General features: G+C 41.3%; 1 protein-coding gene across 4 annotated transcripts in view; it reads right to left on the bottom strand.

Annotated features, from left to right (window-relative positions):
* The window catches only part of LOC134535781 (uncharacterized protein ZK1073.1), a 328,050-nt gene that overhangs the window by 72,376 nt on the left and 234,988 nt on the right, over positions 1-20,686 (bottom strand). For all 4 annotated transcript variants that reach the window (XM_063375040.1, XM_063375044.1, XM_063375041.1 and 1 more), the window contains exon 3: positions 15,377-15,440. In XM_063375040.1, the coding sequence (XP_063231110.1) occupies positions 15,377-15,440 (64 nt within the window). The remainder of the gene's footprint in view (positions 1-15,376; positions 15,441-20,686) is intronic.

Genomic DNA, 20,686 nt, shown 5'->3' with positions numbered 1-20,686 from the left:
CCTCTTTACTGAAGAGGGCGCTGCCGGGTCTAACTCTGCCGCATAGTATGTATGAGACCGGAAATGGTGAAAGGGCTGAATCTGCGGGCAACAGCAGATGCGATAGAAACCTTTCCGGGGCGTTAACCGGCCAAGCCTCGGTGCATCGGTCCCAAAGGGCCCCATAGTGAATGGATTAGGCCCCATGGAAATGGAGTTCGACTGGGTATGGTGGTTGCGGTGTCGGGCGACCGGGCCTAAAAACGGGCTGTAAACTGCACGGCGAGGTATCCCCTTTAGCCTTGTAGTCGGTGGATGTACTGAGGTAACCCCCAGGTGCTTCCTGCCTGTGCACTGTGACTGCCATTTTCCAGCTGGGGTTGATGGCGGTCGTCGCCAGAGGGGTGCAGTTGCATCCGGGCCTTAATCGGCTGTAAACCCGCCGGGCCGAGGTACGGCGGGTCGGAGGGTTTTCCGAGGCGACGAGGACACCTCGTGGCTGCACTCTGAATGCGCGGTGGTCTGGTCAAACTACCGGCGAACAGTCTGCCGATGAGACCTAAAGTTGGCTGTAGTACTGGAAAGACCTGGATGACTAATGGGTAGCAGTCTGCTAAGCATGTCCGGCGACTGTGGGGCTCGCTGGGCTGTGGAAGCACCTGTCTTGAACCCTTACCTGCATGTAGCTCCATGTGGGGATTTTGGTCTACAGGTCCCTAAGAAGCCACTATGTATGTAGTGGTGGAGGGGACATGTTTTCCTGGATCTGGAAGTTTCAGTGGAAAAGAGCTCTGTATTCTTCAGATCAGTAGGCAGACTCCCAATCTACCCTTAAAGGGCGCACATTTGGGAGGGGTGGTAGGCGGGTGCGTTGGCCTTCGGGCCCTCGAAAACATGTAGACAAGGATGCTTAAGCCTCTTTTAGGAATTTTCGTGGTTTCTAAGGCAAAATGACTTTTGAGGATTTTCGAAATCCTGATTTTTGAATTGAGGAATTTTTTGAGATTTTTTGGCGGAATTTGTTTTCACTAAAATGTAAATTTTGGCGGATTTTGAGGAATTTTGGGCGATTTTGACCCGTTTTGAGGATCATATTCAAGGTCAAGGTCACAACCATCCAAGATGGCCGCCATGACGTCACAATACAATATGGCGGTTGACACCACAGGCACCACAGCCATAAGCCATGTGCCCGGATGCCCTATTAAATACTACTGATGTCCAATATCACTCACTTTGTTTGAGTGCAGAGGAATTTTCTAAACTCATCCTGTATTTTGAATGCATGTAAATACCCACACGATGCTCTGACCGATGCCCTTCCTACACCAATCATTAGGTCTACGTTTTGTGATTGGGACGAAACATTTAACTGAAAATCGTCAATATACTGACTGATGCCCTTCCAAAACAAAGCAATTCAGTTATTTACATTATAACCTATAGTCAAGTCTTTTCCAGTGCCATGCATTGCTGCACATGCGGTTACATTTTTATAGTGTGTGGCAGGAATGGTGGTAGGTAGCCTATACTTTACTGACAGCACAAAAAAAAAATACTGTAAGTTTACAAAAGATTCCTTTTGAAAACTGTTGGCAAGACATTGTTTGTAACACTACATTAAAGATATTGTAAACTAGTACAACACATGTCTATAATTATTTTTACAAACCTACATAAAATAAGTTTTTCGAGATAATGCTGAGTATTTATCACGTAAAATTGGCCCTTAATTGAATTTATTTTTAAATCAAGCTTAAATTTTTAAACTATGGCATAGATAATCGAATATTAAAAAATTACTTAAGTTTTGTACCCCTTTCTCGGGGTACCGTTTTACAAGAAAATTAAAAGGAGGTTTATATTATAGTTTTCCTTTAGTATAGTTTATTTGAGTATTGGTGTTATCCGTACGGCGGTATTTTTGAAATATTGGTAACGTTTTTCAGCGCTAGTGTCGCCCGGGAGCACCTGGTAACAGTTAGTGAGAATATCATTAAATAATTGTGTTTATTAGCTATAGTTATAATGTAGTTATATACTTGCATTTGTATAAAACTATTTTAATTATTAAGGCGATATAGCAAAGTTGGACAAGTGGTGATCGGGGTAAAATGAAACAATTCACGAGCACGGCGCGCATGCGCGCGAGGGAGACAGACTTTTTCCCCTCCCTTCGTTGAAGGAGGGGAGGGGAAGGCAGGCGATCAGCTGTTCTGTACGACGGGCCGGCGAGTGTGAGGCGGTTCGCGCCAGCGGCCTCGCTAAAAATTACTTTTGCGAGTGTGGGGCCGGCTTGGGCAGCAAAATAACTCGTTGATATCTGTGTGCAAGAGTAGCTGTAAAGCTTGTGAAGATGATAGCCGCTGTACTATCGCGGCGGAACGAGGCTCCTTCCGGCTGGTATAGCCGTCAGCACCGACTGACCTGAGGACCAGTGGGGCTTAGCGAGGATTCGCTAATCATACGGAGACGTCGAGCCGATACGTGAGTGACTTCCCTTGTGATTCCCCTTGTGCCACGGAGTTATGCTGCAAGAGATTGGTGGCAGAAATAATTACATCAAGCCTGAGAGTGTCATTTTACATCGGAGGTCTGTTTTCCCCCAGTTACATGTAACAAATTTAGGATATGGACACGTGAAGTAAATAATTGAAACTTAAGATGAAATTCAAATGGTAGAGACTCGCGTTGAACGTTTTAAGGGTACCTGTCCCCCGAACACTTGAGCACGTCGCGTAACCAGGAAGGCGTTTACTAGCTCGAACTTGGTTTATTTTAGATTTTAAATAAGTATAAGGTGTCTTTGTAACTGATGTTAAGATTAGGGTATTTTTATATTTCCTTATCATGTGCTGGGTATGAATATATATATATAGTTTATAGCATCGGGCCCGATTTAATTAATAGGTACCGGCGAATGCTTATATTCTTTTAATGCTTGTAATAGTTTGATGTCAGACGTTCAGATTAATAAATATTGTTTCGTCGTACTTGCCGCAAAAGTTGTGCTTTCTCAAGCAAATTCCTTTCTTTTGTTGTTTAAATTAAGCCCTGATATTTTTTATACCCGTGTTGAATGCCGAGAGGTTTGGGTGAATGGTGTGCCGTAACCTATTTTTCTGATATGTCGGATGGCGATACACTATACCAGGTAATTTCCGGCAATTTTACGCGGTTCAGGACGCTCCCTAGGGGCTTGCGGGGGCGTCAGTTTTTGACTACTGATTATTATTTTCGCATTTAAAACTGGAAAGATTTTGAGGGAACTGTTTACAAATAACTTAAACAATTGTAAGTACTGGGACAACACAAAGCATAAACTGCGAACACTATTTTGTAGTCGCATTATCGTTGACTTTTAAATCTTAAAATATTCATGTCTTGCTAGGAATCGACATGTGATTATTCAATATACTTCCCAGAACACAAATAAAACGTCTACACTCAGCATAAAAATATAAGCGCAAACCAAGAACATGTTCAAGTGTGTGAGCAGCATTTACCGTAGAATAACGAAAACAAATTAAAAAGTAAACAACTGGGATACTCTAAAAACACGACTAACTCAGCAAGTTACCAAGTATTCACGAGGACATTTTTTTCCTCGCTGAACCAACATTGATATTATAAGTTATATTTCACAAATAGTTATAGTTCACTGTGTCTCTGAATTCCTTAATTTTCTTCCTGGGTAAATTTTAAACGCTAATGAAGGTTTTACAGCCCGTAGCAAGGTCTTTCGCGGTAGTAGGCCTATTTGTAACATACTTAACAAATTCAACAGACCAGCAACTAATCAGACAACATGTTTAAAACCAAGATTAAATAGCTTTCTCTCACTATCCAGACATGCCATTACAAATATCTTATAGGAGACTTAAACTCTTAATAATCGTAGTTTCTGTTAAAACCACGTTGAGTTTTTCGGATAGAAAGAAAATAACATAGGCCTAGTTAGTAAAAAAATCTCTTTTGTGTAAAATCCTAGGTATTCCAAACAGCCTTAAAATTTATTTCACTGATAAATATTTCATTATATGAATTAAAACGATTGTTTCACATTAGAGCGTCCAATATTGTGGAAAATTTCAAATATTTTGTATAATATACAGTAAAAGTAGTCGTATATTTTAATACTTCGTTATTTATGTTGAGAGCTTGTCGGAATATTTTAGAAAATTAACTGTAAACAAAACCATGTTTGCATTTTAAAAATAGTAACTAATGCTTACTTCAATCGTGTTGTATACCATCATTTTTTTTTTTCGTTTATGGGGTTAATAACTAATTATATGAATTTATTGCTATATGCGACCCACTGCAACTTGCAGCTTTATATTCGTGGAGAGCGCTGTTTTTGTGATGAAGCATATAGATTTTAAGTGAAAAGTAACGTTCATAATCGCCGTTTTACTTGCAGTGTCTCGATGCAAATTCAAAACTATTTAGGGAGAGAGACAGTAAACGAAAGTCGTCATATTCTCGACCGTTTTTATGACATAATTTATGTCATTAAATACATTACATATAAAAAAAAATTGGTCCTCCTAAAGGCAAAGATCACAGTTGTGCTCATTATCGCAAATGAATTATATTGCAAACGCCAATGACTTCATAGGAAATATATTTATAACAATCAGTCACTATAGACTTCGGGTATTCCATTTAATATATACTACGTTTCAAAATGGCTTATTTTAAAATTTGAAACAATAAAAAATTGCTATCACCAAAAAACTTTTGAAACTTTGACGGTGTCTTTCCGGTTTATAGGTCTACCCGTTAAACTTGTAGTGCGGCTAATTCTCCCCTAAGATATATATATATTTTCCCTTAAAACATATTTTAATTCGTTGTTTCTCTGCTATCACCGGGGATTGAAATTAGCCATTTAAATTTTTTGACGTGATAACGTCTTATAAATCGATGAACGCCGGCTGCACGCACGGATAAGCTTGACTCTTTGTCACGTTCCGCCTGAGCCGAGTTTGCAAGAACCGGCCAACCACCGTGCGAGAAAATCTTCTATAATGTAAACAGGTTAAGGCGGGCTTTTGAAAAGCAGCAATTTAAAACATTTGATTTATTTGTCCAATTTCGTCATTTCCAATTGACAATTTATTGACATTGATTTGATTTCAGTTTATTTTTATAACTAATTGTTCGTGATTATATTTAAACAAATTATTTAAATTCAATTTGCAAAAACTGTAAATAATATTTGAAAATTAAATGTATGCAATTTATCATCAATGTTTTCTTATGACGTTATCACGTAAAATTATCGTCCATAAACCGACTTTACAGACAACCCCCCTTTTTTTAAGCTGTAGTTTACAGTGCCAGTTTCGTGTTGCTCCGGTGGCTTTACAGAGCGCACCGACCAGCTCTCTGGTACAGGGTGACTCGTCACTCCTGAGTGGAGGCCGCAACACGGCTGGTAACATAGCCTTCTGCTGGGTTGGTTGGTAGGTTACAGAGAGAACACTTGTAATCTTCAAGGATCGGCACATGGCTGGGTAGTCAAAAGGACTCGTGAGACCTGGATGAGTTTCAAGACTATTTTTTATGCTTGAAATTACCGTAATAGTAGGACGAAAATTACTAGTCTATTACTTATATAATCTATTGGAAACAATGGAATTATGGCGATATGCAAAATCCACATTTATAGTAATATTGTTGTTTTATTGTGAGGGAGGGATTTGAAAAGTTGTACATTAAGTAATTGGAAGGGGGGATGAACAAATTATTTGCCTCCCAGTCCTTGGTTTCTCACGATGACCCTGATAACACATACTTTAAAAAAGCCCACAAACTTACACAAATAAAGAAAAAAGTAATTGAAAAATAAAATGTTTCAATTAAATGTTATGTAATAAAAGGCTTTATTAACATTCCTTTAACCAGTCGTTGAGATAACATTTTGTATTTTGATATACAAGTATTTCTACAAAGAGCATTTCAACTTCATTTGTGGATCACTAACAAATAAGAACTTACTACGCATGATTATTTTTGTTTATTTAAATCACTCAGGTCTCAAATAAACTTGAATGAAAACATAATAACATTGGAGCATTCATTAAAAACAAAAATGTGTATATTAAAAATATATAACTAAGAAAGAGCCTAAGTACGAACTCAGAGTAGTATTTTTCCCCACAATACATTATATTTAGAAAACTGCAAGAATGAGTTTATTTCATACTAAGCAGGGTTCTTTAGAACAGTTCATAGTTACAAAAAAATTATTTGATGTAATAAAACAAGCAATTTGCAAAGATGGAGTAGATTGTAGACTTCCGTGTACATTATCTAATAAACTCTCTTTGTGTTCGAGGTGGAACCACATCAAAGTAATGGATTGTACCAATTTTTCGCTCTACAGTAAAGCAGGCATCTTCTGTGTTTAATGTCTGCTAAAATGAAAAGTGAAACGACAGTACAGTTGACCATTTCGAATGGCTCTACACCAAAAAATATATGTTAATAAACAAAATATTTCCAGACAAGTATTTTATATTCAATAGTTAATTTTCTAACGGGTTAAGCTTCTTTATTTTATTTCCAAGAGCTGATCAGTACCATGTTAGGTCAGGCCAAGTCACACGCCACTGAAGCGGCCCACCGCTTCGTACGTCGCTACGTCACAACCTTCTCACCCCTCTCTCCTCTCTCCTCCTTCCCCAGTGAGTTTGTTTCCCCCTCCTGCTCTTTTCAGCTTCCCCGCCGAAGCTCACCGACCGCAGCGCGCTCTATGCGAGGCTGTTTAAGCAGCCGTCGGCTCTGCCCCCGGGCTCTTTTTTAGTTTACCATACTTTAAGCATGTAATCAGTTAGCTTGTTAGGCTAGGACGGCGCCCAGGGAGACTTCGCTTTATGAAGGGTTTTAATGAATTTCTCTTTGTGTGGGCACGAGATTGCCGTGTGTAAAGTAAGTTGTTGTACAGTCGTGGGATCCCAGTGAGTAAGGTAAAGTTCATATTTCGCCATCATGCAGGGTTTTGCTAGGTTTTGTGTCGGAAATTTGGTATTTCGACACGTTTTTTTTTTTAAATTTTATTATCATTTTAAATTATTTTTGGCAATTTTATTTGCTCTATAATTTGGTTACTAAAGGACGATTTACCCTTTGTTAGGCTGGTGTACCCCCCAAGTTAAACTTTGTGCCAGTAGTCTGAAGCACCTTTCCCAGAGACGTATCTGATATTTTGCAGATCTAATATTTGGCTGGCAGCCAGTTTAAAATTTCCCTCGCTTACAGGCACGTCCCAGGCCTGTAACGTTACTTCACTTCATGACTAAAACCGCCTACAGCAGCTCTGGACGAGCTGTTACCATTTCTCAGAGACGAGCTGACCATAGCCTTTACCGTCACGAATACATATTAGGTTCTCTCCTCGAAAAGCACGTCATGGACGCTCATTCTCAGCGTCGTTGCACTTTTGTTCACCCCCCCCCCCCCCCTTTCAGTTCTAAGAATTCGTCTAAGGCCAATGACCGGTCAGAAACCCCAGCAGACAGCGACCGTCTCCAAGGATGCCTTGCAAAAAAAATGTGTGTGCCAAGATGGACCGCACACGATACCTAGCGGCAAACTCGCTAACCGCCCAGCCAACTTACCCTGTAGGCCGCCAGAGTGTAGCACCTGACTGTCCCTTTAACCCTTGGTTTAAGCAGACACCTTGGGCGAGTCGATTCTTTTTATTTCAGACACCTCTCAACAGGTAGCGCTAAAGTCGGCCAGTGCTGCCAACTTCGAGACATCAGTCAGAGTTTTTTTTATGACGCCCACTCGGGGAACTTCGGAACCTTTCGGTCCGGACTCCCAGTCCCCCCCCCCCCCTCCACTTTTGATTCAAGAGTTACTTTTAATTACGAGACGCAGTTCTCCGCGGGACACTTCGCGCCGCGACTGCAGACGGACCGTTTGATTATCGGCGAGTCGACGAGACACTGCAAGACTTCCATCCGGCCGCAACCGACTATGTAGTCGCCTAAATAAGTAGTTTAGTCCATCTGCGTAGTACAAAATGTAATAGTTATTATTATTTTTTTTTTGAAATGATGAAAACGACCGCGCCCAGCCGCGTATTCGCGGGATCCGGTTCCTGGCTAGCGACGCATCTTTAAACAGAAGCCAACTCCCCTGTCTGACAGGGTCCGAGAGCCGGACGCCGAATTGGCATTTTCATCTCCCTTCCACAACAGGACACAAGCGCCCTGGCATCATGTACCCGCGTGATCTCCGGGAAATGAAGCCCCGACCTCCGGTGCTTCTGTATCTTTTGACCCTTTTCTGAACTTTCTTTAAATTACGTCGTCAGATGCAGTTAATTAGATAAACATAATTTCTGGACTTTAAGTATATAACCTGGGATCGTTTAAACATATTTGTATTTTTTTTATTGGTTTATGTATTTTTAGTAAATGAAACTTTTGATAATTCCATGTACGGCCGGACAATATTTTTTTTTAATATACCTGAGAGCTGTTTAAGAATGTAATTAATATTGTACGTTAATATTTTCTTGTATCTGTTATAAGTTTCCTCAGTATGGAGTAATTATATTTCAGACGGAATCACACCTTGTTTTTGTTCATTTCTAATAAACTGGTGAAACTTAAAGATCCACCCAGCAAGGCAAAGATGGTGGTCAGACCGTGGTTGGCTGCTACAAGAATGATGGTAGTTGGCATGGTTTGAACCTTGCTACAGTTTGTCTGGGACCCCGACTTTTTCGCCCTAATTAGGTTTTTTCGGTAGTTTGTTTTCTTACGCGGTTTGCATCGCCGCTTTTCACGCTCGTTGCCTGGGCTTGTCTGACAGTTTCTCGTTTTCGTTTGTGGTATGTGCTTTAATTTTTTGCTATAGGCACCTTAAGTGCTCTCGTCATGGGTTTCCTGCCAGTGTGACGTTTTTGCTGTTTTCCGCCCTTTTGGCTTTGTGCACTGCCACGTGTAAGGTAAGCTCTCCCACGGGCCTACGTCTGGATAGGGACATATTTCACTGTTCACTGTGAACTGTTTTCGGCCACTTTGGCTATAATCATCAGTCTGTCCACTGATATATGCTTTTTTTTTTCTTAATATTTTAGAGTTAACATGTTTATCGTAGCGCCGCGCGGCGCTCATTTGTTGTCTCTAGTTTGCATGTAGTATGCGCCATATATTGCCCCAGGCATTCGTAATGTGTAATGTAAGTTTGGGACCTTTCTTCCTTTTTTGAACTTCATACTAGTCAACATTGTCAAACGTGAATTGTAACAACTTTTATAGCGCAGTATATCGCGCTGAGTTATTGTAATTGCTTATAATCTTTGTGGGACCTCAGCTCCCCGCACTCTTGTCTTACTTAACTTGCAAAGATCTAATGTCTACTTGTTCGGAGCCTGACTGGCCAACGTCACTATGTAATTTTGAAATTTTGTCAAACTTGTTATCAAACAAAAATATAAAAATAAATTATTAAATGGATGCAGATCCGAATGTGAAATCCGACTTATATGTTTTATTTATTTTCACATGTTTACGTATAGCAATCATTCATACTATACTGTAATATTTACCGCAATACTTAACAAACAAAACTAGTTCTGTCTAGCTGTCCCTATCAGAAGGGACTACAGTTCTGTACACTTGTACAATAGTTTGGAGTATACAGGGACTCTTCGAGCGCCGTTTGTAACTTGGTGTGAATAAGCTGGTTCACGCCACGGTGCACCACATCACCTCAACTTGCGACTCAACACCTTGCCTTCCAACGCCCCATTATGCCTCGCCATGCCTCGACTCGTCTTGCCCCGCCATGCCATGTCTCGACTCGTCTTGCCCCGCCCTGCCTTGCTTCGCCTCTCCTCACCGCCACTTTCCTACCTTGCCTTCCCTTACGATGTCCCACCCGCCTTGCTTCGCCCCATCGCACCTTGACTCGCCTCGCCACGCTCCACCTTGTCTCGCCTCACTTCGCCCTGCCCCACCTCGCCTCGCCCTGCCTTGCTTCGCCTCTCCTCACCGCCACTGTCCTACCTTGCCTACCTTTACGATGTCCCACCCGCCTTGCTTCGCCCCATCGCACCTTGACTCGCCTCGCCACGCTCCACCTTGTCTCGCCTCACTTCGCCCTGCCCCACCTCGCCTCGCCCTGCCTTGCTTTGCCTCTCCTCACCACCACTTTCCTACCTTGCCTTCCCTTACGATGTCCCACCCGCCTTGCTTCGCCCCATCGCACCTTGACTCGCCTCGCCACGCTCCACCTTGTCTCGCCTCACTTCGCCCTGCCCCACCTCGCCTCGCCCTGCCTTGCTTCGCCTCTCCTCACCCCCACTTTCCTACCTTGCCTTCCCTTACGATGTCCCACCCGCCTTGCTTCGCCCCATCGCACCTTGACTCGCCTCGCCACGCTCCACCTTGTCTCGCCTCACTTCGCCCTGCCCCACCTCGCCTCGCCCTGCCTTGCTTCGCCTCTCCTCACCACCACTTTCCTACCTTGCCTTCCCTTACGATGTCCCACCCGCCTTGCTTCGCCCCATCGCACCTTGACTCGCCTCGCCACGCTCCACCTTGTCTCGCCTCACTTCGCCCTGCCCTGCCTTTCTTCGCCTCTCCTCACCCCCACTTTCCTACCTTGCCTTCCCTTACGATGTCCCACCCGCCTTGCTTCGCCCCATCGCACATTGACTCGCCTCGCCACGCTCCACCTTGTCTCGCCTCACTTCGCCCTGCCCCACCTCGCCTCGCCCTGCCTTGCTTCGCCTCTCCTCACCGCCACTTTCCTACCTTGCCTTCCCTTACGATGTCCCACCCGCCTTGCTTCGCCCCATCGCACCTTGACTCGCCTCGCCACGCTCCACCTTGTCTCGCCTCACTTCGCCCTGCCCCACCTCGCCTCGCCCTGCCTTGCTTCGCCTCTCCTCACCGCCACTTTCCTACCTTGCCTTCCCTTACGATGTCCCACCCGCCTTGCTTCGCCCCATCGCACCTTGACTCGCCTCGCCACGCTCCACCTTGTCTCGCCTCACTTCGCCCTGCCCCACCTCGCCTCGCCCTGCCTTGCTTCGCCTCTCCTCACCACCACTTTCCTACCTTGCCTTCCCTTACGATGTCCCACCCGCCTTGCTTCGCCCCATCGCACCTTGACTCGCCTCGCTACGCTCCACCTTGTCTCGCCTCACTTCGCCCTGCCCCACCTCGCCTCGCCCTGCCTTGCTTCGCCTCTCCTCACCGCCACTTTTCTACCTTGCCTTCCCTTACGATGTCCCACCCACCTTGCTTCGCCCCATCGCACCTTGACTCGCCTCGCCACGCTCCACCTTGTCTCGCCTCACTTCACCCTGCCCCACCTCGCCTCGCCCTGCCTTGCTTCGCCTCTCCTCACCACCACTTTCCTACCTTGCCTTCCCTTACGATGTCCCACCCGCCTTGCTTCGCCCCATCGCACCTTGACTCGCCTCGCCACGCTCCACCTTGTCTCGCCTCACTTCGCCCTGCCCCACCTCGCCTCGCCCTGCCTTGCTTCGCCTCTCCTCACCGCCACTTTCCTACCTTGCCTTCCCTTACGATGTCCCACCCGCCTTGCTTCGCCCCATCGCACCTTGACTCGCCTCGCCACGCTCCACCTTGTCTCGCCTCACTTCGCCCTGCCCCACCTCGCCTCGCCCTGCCTTGCTTCGCCTCTCCTCACCACCACTTTCCTACCTTGCCTTCCCTTACGATGTCCCACCCGCCTTGCTTCGCCCCATCGCACCTTGACTCGCCTCGCCACGCTCCACCTTGTCTCGCCTCACTTCGCCCTTGCCCCGACCTACCTGGCCTCGCCTAGCCCCGCCCTGTCTTGCTTCGCCCCACCTCGCCACAAACATGGCGCCCTAACGCGCTCGGCAACTGAGGATCTGTCATGGAAACAAACTGAATTAAAATCTTTCATGGATAATCAATTTTCTTAAAAGTGCTGTTATTTACTATTTACTGCCGAACATCTTACTCTTTACAAGACATGTCACACATGTCGTGGTAAGGCAACGAATTGGAAGTTAAAAGGGTAGTTAAAAGTTATTTTAATATTAATGCACATAGTAATTTATTATTCAAGCATACTTAAAATACTCTCTTCTTGATAGAATAAAAAAGTGAGCTAGTCTTAAAGCACTCGCTATTGATGTGTAAACATTTAAACTAGGTAACGAACATATTTATGTTTCCTCATGTTGAAAATAAACGTATAATAGGAAACTCTGACACGAAATTTAACCTAGGAATTATTAAAAATTACTACTAATGGTAATAAATATACAAAAACTATTAATTTTGAAGAAAATAATAAAACCTTTTTCCTTCTTTAAAACATAAGTATACTTCTGTCTAACAAGACGGCAATAACATAACCAAACCCACCTCAACCCAGGTTATGATAGGCTAATTTTGATTTATTTATTACAATTTTTTTATCAAACTATTTTGCATTTGATGCGCTTCGGGTAGTTTTAAAACAGTTTTGATACATTTCACGGGCTGGTATTGGCAGGGTGTCTTAAAAGAACAAAAAGTAAAACTATTGAACTTGAAGAACTACAGGTAGTTTCAGAACAGCTACGATGATTTGGTACGAACAGAATCCATCCCAATCCAGGTTAGGTTTGGCTAAGTTTTATTTATTTCCTCAAATTTTTCTCAAATAATGTGCATTTGATACGCTTTGGATAGTTTTGGAACTGTTACGCTGGATTTCGTGCGTTGGTATAGGCAGCGTGTCTTAAAGAACACGTTAAAGTTAGTGTGAACTTGATGCGCTTAGGGTTGTTTGGAACCAATTTTAATGCAGTTCGTGTTTAAGTTAAAAAAACATATCTATTTTTTTGAAATAAAAAATATAAATTAGATATTATTTACTATTTTAAATGTAATATTACACATAAGCACGCATAAGTATCTTGATGCAAGGTATGGGTTAAGGTGTGTATCTTAAAGGTATTGTTACGAACGCAGACAGGACCGCGACACGCGCCAGGTTCGGAGCTGCCAGGCCACTGGCATCACGCTCTGTCACTCGCGGTCCATTGGCTTAAGGCATGTGCCTGGTCAGATTACAGGGTCGTCGCTACCCCCTCCCGCCTCCCCTCTACACGCGCATCGTCCTCCCTCGGCGCTGTTATCTATCGCTGAGCGGCCTTGGGAATTCCGCGGGCCGCCGCGCGGAGTGGCGTGAATGAATACAGCCCTTCTGGACTGCTCGGGCGTCGGGTCGGCCCGGGTCGGTTTTGGAATGACGTCCCACTATTAATTAGACAGCGACCTCTGCGGGAGCTCCGAGCGAGTTCTGGGCGAGTTCCGCGAGTGAAGGGAAGTGCGACATCGGCGAAAAGGGAGAGAGACCCAGCCCCCGTTGAGAGTGGCGCGATGCGGAGCGACAGGATCGAGAGAGTGCGACTGAGTGGCGTGAGACTGTGTGTGTGGACAGGCGCTAAGTAAGGGGTGAACCACTGTTGAGCCCAGCTCCAGCGAGGAGTGCGAACTGTGGAACTTGACCGACATATAGAGTGACTTGTGAATAGACATTATTAAGTGCCAATGATTTGATTGGACATTTTTTAAGTAGGCCTACAACTATTTATTAGGAATGTAAATATAAGTAATTAATAAAATTATAATAAAATTTAATTGGAATATCCCTTACGAACCCAGTTCTCCCCACAATAGGTCGTATTATTATATTTTACGATATTATCATAAATTTACGTAAGTTTTATTTACAAAACATTAAGGTTTTTATAATTATGTTATTATATATAGTACAAATGAAGGGCATACAGTACATGACTTAGCTACGTGATAATAATACAAATTTATATTTATTTAAAATACTTTTTAAAGGTATTTATACCATATTTTACTATATTCGGCACGAATGAAGGAATGGCGTATGTTGAATACATCTAAGCATGCCATATGATTACAGTTATATTTACATATTACTTTAAAATGTAAAAAAAAAACTATTTTAAAAGTTAGTGATTGCGCAAGAGACGCGTGTCACCACATGAAAGTACGTGCTACAGTGAAAAGTTTACGTACACAATTACAATAAAAGATATGGCATCTGGCAGGAACTAGATACGACGGTCAAGAGAAATGCCCCTGGACGATGTGTTTTCTGTTTTGGAAGAAAAACAGGGAAACCAGTTCACTTGGCGTGCAGTGCGCCAGCCACATCTGCAGAGAACTCACTGTTACAACATGTGTCGGCTGCTCCACAACAAGTTTTCACAGTGACGAACATGGCTACGAGAATGTGTAGGCAGCGTACTGTAAGAAAAATAAATTTCTGCGAAGAAACGTAAAATTTTTCTAAGTACTTATTTTACTATCCATTTATTACAGCTGTTGAAAAAGAAAACAAATAATTGAATTGGAGAGTTTATTCACTGATATAATATTAATAAAATATGTTGTATTACAATTTATTTCAGCTTAATTGCTAATTATCTTCATCCAAACATTAAAGCGGCTAAGCAAGTATTGTATTGCCCAATCGTCCCCTTCGGTCAAGCTGTAAGTCAGCTAAATCATTTTTTTGTTAATCAGTATTCCTTGACAACGTGGAACCTCTTAAACAAATATTTTCTCCAAAGAACTATGTATGCACAGTAAATTCGTATAAAAATGTTTTGAAACAGATTCAAACTATTTATTGCATGCACTGGCAGCCATTGTTATCGAAGTTGCTGTTTTAACAGACGTTTCGTCGTACCTAGGCATCTTCAGGGTGAGTTAACTATTATAAAATACACGAAACATCAGTTAGAGTGGCTAGAGCTTGGAAGACATGATCCGTTCAATGTAATCTCTATCAAAAAACAAAAATATTATTTACATTTTGAATATTGCTTGAAAAGAAGCTAATATAAAAGTTAATAAAAACAGGGGGTTGTCTGTAAAGTCGGTTTACGGACGATCATTTTACGTGATAACGTCATAAGAAAACATTGATGAAAAATTGCATACTTTTTAATTTTCAAATATTATTTACAGTTTTTTGCAAATTTAATTGAAATATTTTTTTAAATATAATCACGAACAATTAGTTATAGAAATAAACTGAAATCAAATCAATGTCAATAAATTGTTAATTTGAAAGGACGAATTTGGATAAATAAATCAAATTTTTTAAATTGCTGCTTTTAAAAAAGCCGCCTTAACTTATTTGATATTATAAAAGATTTTCTAGCACGGTAGTTCGCCGGTTCTTGCACGCTCGGCTCAGGCGGAACGTGACATTGAGTCATGCTTTTTCGTGCGTGCAGCCGGCGTTCATGGATTTATAAGACGTTATCACGTCAAAAAAATATGCTACTAAATTATCTATTGTACAGTTGTGTAATTATGTCTATACTCACGATTACAGCCCAGATCGTGTACTGTGAGGAACACTGCCCTCTTCGACTGCTGAGTCAGGTCCCCCTGTGAACAGTTCATGCAGATGACGGTGACATGCTCCCTTTATAAATGACAACTGGAACGTAAGAAACTATACATAAAAACTACTGCACCAAAAGCGTTTCCTCCATGTAATAACATTTAATATTATTTATGACCTTGCAATATAAACATTTCATAAAATACACTTTAAAAAGGAATAATAAAGTAAGAAAAATGGAAAAAATGATTGTTTACGTAACAAATATTAATTTAAACAGTACCAAAAATCATAATTGGTAATTTAAGAAAATATCATATTGTAGTTATTAATAACTTTTAAATTATGTATTTTACAATCCGATTACAATTAGCTACGAAATTTACCAGATTAAAAAAAAAGATTAATTTTGCTAGTTAAAAAAACATTTAATTGACAATACGTTAATGAATGTTCAAATAACGCAAACCAATTTACACTCGTCCCAATGGAAACAAAGACTCCTTCTTTGAAGTTGTTACTTGTTTTCAATAGCTATCTTATCTGCCGCGGCACTGTATATAACATCCTGGAATTATTTAAGCTAATGAGAGTCTGGAATATGTGACATGTTTACACTTCACGCGGTTGGCAACAAGGTAACAGGTTGCTTTTCTCAGTGAAATTATCAAGCCACCGGTTGTAACAGCTAACTTGACGATTCCTTAAGGGGGTGCCTCCCATTTCAGGTCATGATTTTATATTTATATTAATCACTGATCAACTTTTAGATTTTTTCAATTGTTTGACTTTCACGAAATGATATATATATATATAGAGCGCATACGTTTTGCATAATTAGCGGCCAAAGTTACATTTTTAACGTTTTTGGGTTGTACAAATAAGGAGAATTACATTTATTGCAGAACTGAAACTTTTTAGGTTTAACAGCAATACCACTGGCTACTTCATATATGGTTTGCATTTCTATCACAAAAACTCATTTCATGTTTCTTGGCTATCAAAATTGTAACAAATTTGAGAATTTGAAATGCCAGGTTAAATTAATTAATATATTCTGAAATAAATTCAAACCATTTCTTGAAGTAGACAGTGGCATTGCAGTTGAACCTAAAAAGTTTCAGTTCTGCAATAAATTAAATTCTCCTTATTTGTACAACCCAAAAACGTTAAAAATGTAACTTTGGCCGCTAATTATGCAAAACGTTTGCGCTGAATATATTTTTTTATTTCTTGGAAGTTAAACAATTGAAAAGGTCTACAAGTTTATCTGTAAATACTTTAAATATAAAATCTTGACCTGAAATGGGAGGCACCCCCTTAAACCGCCTTGTTCCTTGTTTCTGCTGAGCACGCATTCTGCAGGCCCGTAGCTAGGTTACGTCAGCAAGCGAGGATCCTACACATTTGGTCAGTTAGACTCATTAAAAAACCATATTTACACTAAATACCTCCTAAATGTTGTCTACTGCTGTTTAAGTTTATATATCAGACTACATAAATTAATATTAAAATCATACAATTCAGCAAATAAATCAATATAATAAAATACTACAAGTTTTTAAGTTATACAAAAGAAAAAAATATATGTGTGCGTTAAGTCCACAAGCGAAGGAAGTGAAACTTCTTGCTTATAGGAATAGATAGAGATACATTTTTAGTATATTTATTGAACAAGAAATAATAATTGAACAGACCGCGATTTAAGGTTCGGAGCTGGCTGGCGGCTACGCAAGGCCCCTGGAGTCATGCGCCGTCCACTGACGTAAGGCATGCCCCGCGTGCCTGCCCGGATTACAAGGGTCCTCGCTACTCCCTTCCCCCTTCGCCTCAACCCATCGTACCACCTCTGGCTATTATTACCTTTAGCGGCCTAGGAATTTTGGACTTACAGAAGCCGCCGCGTGGAATGGCGTGAATAAGCGTCGCCATTCTCGATGTTTCGGGAATCACGTCGGCCCTAGATGACGCGACTCGTCACAACCGCTCTCATTGGTTTGAGAAGGGCGCCCCAGGTACTTAAGCAGCGACTCCGGCATCCGCGGGAGTTCGTGACAGTTCCGAGAGTTTGGAGTGTTCCGCGAGTGAAGGGAAGTGCGACATCGGAGAAGAGGATGAGAGACCACCTTCAGAGTAGCGCGACGCGGAGCGACGTGATCGAGAGAGTGCAACTGAGTGGTGCGAGATTTTGTGTGTGTACAAGCGCGAGGTAAGGGGCGAACCACTGTTTAGCCTAGCTCCAGTGAGGAGTGCGAACTGTGGAACTAGACAGACATTGAATGACTTGCAAATAAACATTTTAAAGTGCCATTGACTGGTATCCCGACCTTTTTAAGTACAATTATTTATTAGTAATGTAAATATTAGTTATTGATAAAACTGTAGTAAACTTAATTGGGCTATTTCTAACGAACGCAGTTTTCCTCACAATAGGTCGTAACAACAGTAAGGATGCGGGTATGATATCAAATTAAAAACTGCCTTCTCCGCGCCCTGTACTCTCGCACTCGTTCACTGACACTTATTCTCTTTTGGTGATTTATTCCCACGTTGCCTTTGATAATACCTCTTATTAGTCTGTAGTCTTTTATTATATTTAGGCATGATGTTAAATCATGATCTCTAAATGAATAAAATGAAAGACCAAAAAACACTCCAATCGAAAATAAATTACACTCATAAAGTCTATCTGACCAGTATATAGGTTCTTTATGACATTTAAAATCACAGTGTTTACACACCAAAAATAAATTATACTTATAAAGCTAACCTCTTAAGTCTATACTTCTTTTTTACATTTTTATTCATACTATTCACATAAACATGGATGATACTTATAAAGTTAATTGAACAAATTAAGGACTCTTTTCCACATGACTAAAAAAATGTAGATAGTTAAAATAAAATAAATATGGAAGCGTCAATCATTAGCCGTTACGGAAACTGAGCAGTAGTCAAACACAAGCAGCCACTGCTACGGCATTGCCTCACTCCCATTCGACCGCTAGTGCATGCGTTGGAGTGGCGTCGCCGCTGACTCAACTCTCCTGCTCTACCAGTTCCCCCATCACTAGGGACCGGAAAAGGTCGCGGGTTCAATGACCTGTAGGATGAACTCCATAGTTCTACGTACACTCGGTCAAATACCACCCACTCATTGGCTGCTGTCTTGTGAGACGTTCCAGCGTAGCAGCCTGTGATTTGATAAAGCTTTGGTTTGTGTGTCTCATTGGTTCAGAGTCATCCAGGTGAGTTGTGAACCAATAGCAGAGGCAGCACTGAGGTATAAAGATTTGTATTTAATTATAACGAAATGAATTTGCGAATTTTTCCGGTCTCTACGCCATCACGTAACTATTTCCCTTGTGCGATCGGAATCTTCGTAGAAAGAAGTAACACTTCAAAAAATTTAATTTCTTGAAATTTCGGTATGACTTGTATAATATAAACATGCATATAATCACCCATGTAGTTCCCAAATACGTCATTAAGTACAATGTTTCGTAATGTATTATTTCACTTTCCCTAATCAAACATATTCTAATCGCCAGAATTCACAGATTCAAACACGGCTATTTTCAAAATCCTTATGATTCGTATACATCTTTAAATCAATCAAATTTTGTGAAGTTATTACAAACATAAACATTTAAGGGGATTTGGCGATAGCTTGAAGCTTTTCCTTCCCAGAACTGCCGCCAACTGCTTTTCTGAACGAGACGTATTACTGAGCAAATGATATGAAGTTACAGGTAAGGGGGGGGGGGGGGATCATTTCTCCTGGATAATTAAAATAACTGTTCATATTGGAATAATACACAATAGATGATGTTAACGGGCATATGTACTCCCTCGCCATGCTCCTCAGCTATTACATCGAGTACCATACCGTTATAACTCCAAAATAATTATAAAAAAATATTACAATTCAATAAGAACAATCCTCTTAGAAACTTTGTGTTTGAAAACGAAACTTCACAAAAAAATTTTAGTAATGAAGAAATAGTTGCAATGCCTACGTTTTTATGCCTTTTGATATCAGTGGCTTTTAAAATTACATGAACTTTTATACGCTTAAACATAAACGCACTACTGTAGTGACGTTACCATCACAAATCTTATTTATTTGTTTTTGGTGTCTCCAAAGAAAGAATTCTTGTTGTAAACGCATTGTTTCTCACTGGCGTAGCGAGAAGGAAGCCCCAAGTCTTCGACCCTCCAGGGCCAGTATTCTGGCACACGGAAATAAGGGCTTAGGTGTTGCATATGGTAAACCTGTTCCCTATCCGCATTCCTAGTGCTCGATAGGACACGGCCAGTCCCTTATTTTCAGGGAACGGATTTCGGTGTATTTGGAGTTTTCAAACAAATAAAATAAAAAATTGTAAAATGCTTATGGTATTTCCTTTTAAAAATCTATAATCGTATCACGCGAATTTTTACCTCATCATGCTCACGTTTACTAGCCCACGTTTCTTGCTATTATATAACGAGTTAACCTGCAAATACTTCTTCAGACGTAATATTTATGTTTAAGGAGTCCTGTGAGGTGAAGAGGTAATATATACCTTCCACTCATATTACACGACATTCTGTTTGCAGTCATTATAACTGACCTCGGAAATACTAAGTGGCGACCAGTGGCTCGTGTTTAGGTACTATCGTTTTTCTTAATCGCTCTCTGCCTCTCTCTCTCCCCCTTATTTCTGCAAAAAAAAAGTTGTTTTTATTATTTTTAACGACGAGCAGGCGTCCGCTTGACAGTCTCTTGCGGTAACCATTATACAGTATGTCCATTAAATAATGTCCCAGTTATAAAATTTCATAATATCAACTACAAGCGTTGTAAAGTGTTCTTTAAGGTCACAATTAAACAGTAACTCCCACTGTTTTAGATAAGGCATGCTTTTTTTTCTCGCTTGCAGCGCGAAATGATGGCTTTTTTCCAAAAAGTATATGGTAAAACAGTAATCTTTATTTGGTAACAGAATGTAGCTCATTCCCATTGAAATCTATTTGAACGAGAGTGGTTGAACGCCGAAGTCCCTGACCGTTGGATTGGTTGTAATAGTCGAGACGACAGAGCTCTTTTTCGCTGGATTCCACGTTTACTTGACATACGCCATCCGATATTTTTTCCTTTGGGGCTTTATGCAAGATCGTGTTTGCGTATCGCCGCTACCCAATGATTGGCCAGAGTTGAGACACAGAATTGAATAAGCTATTGCTTCCATTACTTCGGACTTTTTAAACATATTGTGGGAAGAATTGGACTTTAGGTTGGATATGT

The sequence above is a fragment of the Bacillus rossius genome, chromosome 10 (genome assembly GCF_032445375.1).
Source record: "Bacillus rossius redtenbacheri isolate Brsri chromosome 10, Brsri_v3, whole genome shotgun sequence".
Classification (NCBI taxonomy): Eukaryota; Metazoa; Arthropoda; class Insecta; order Phasmatodea; family Bacillidae; genus Bacillus; species Bacillus rossius.
This window is presented reverse-complemented; position numbering and strand designations above follow the sequence as displayed.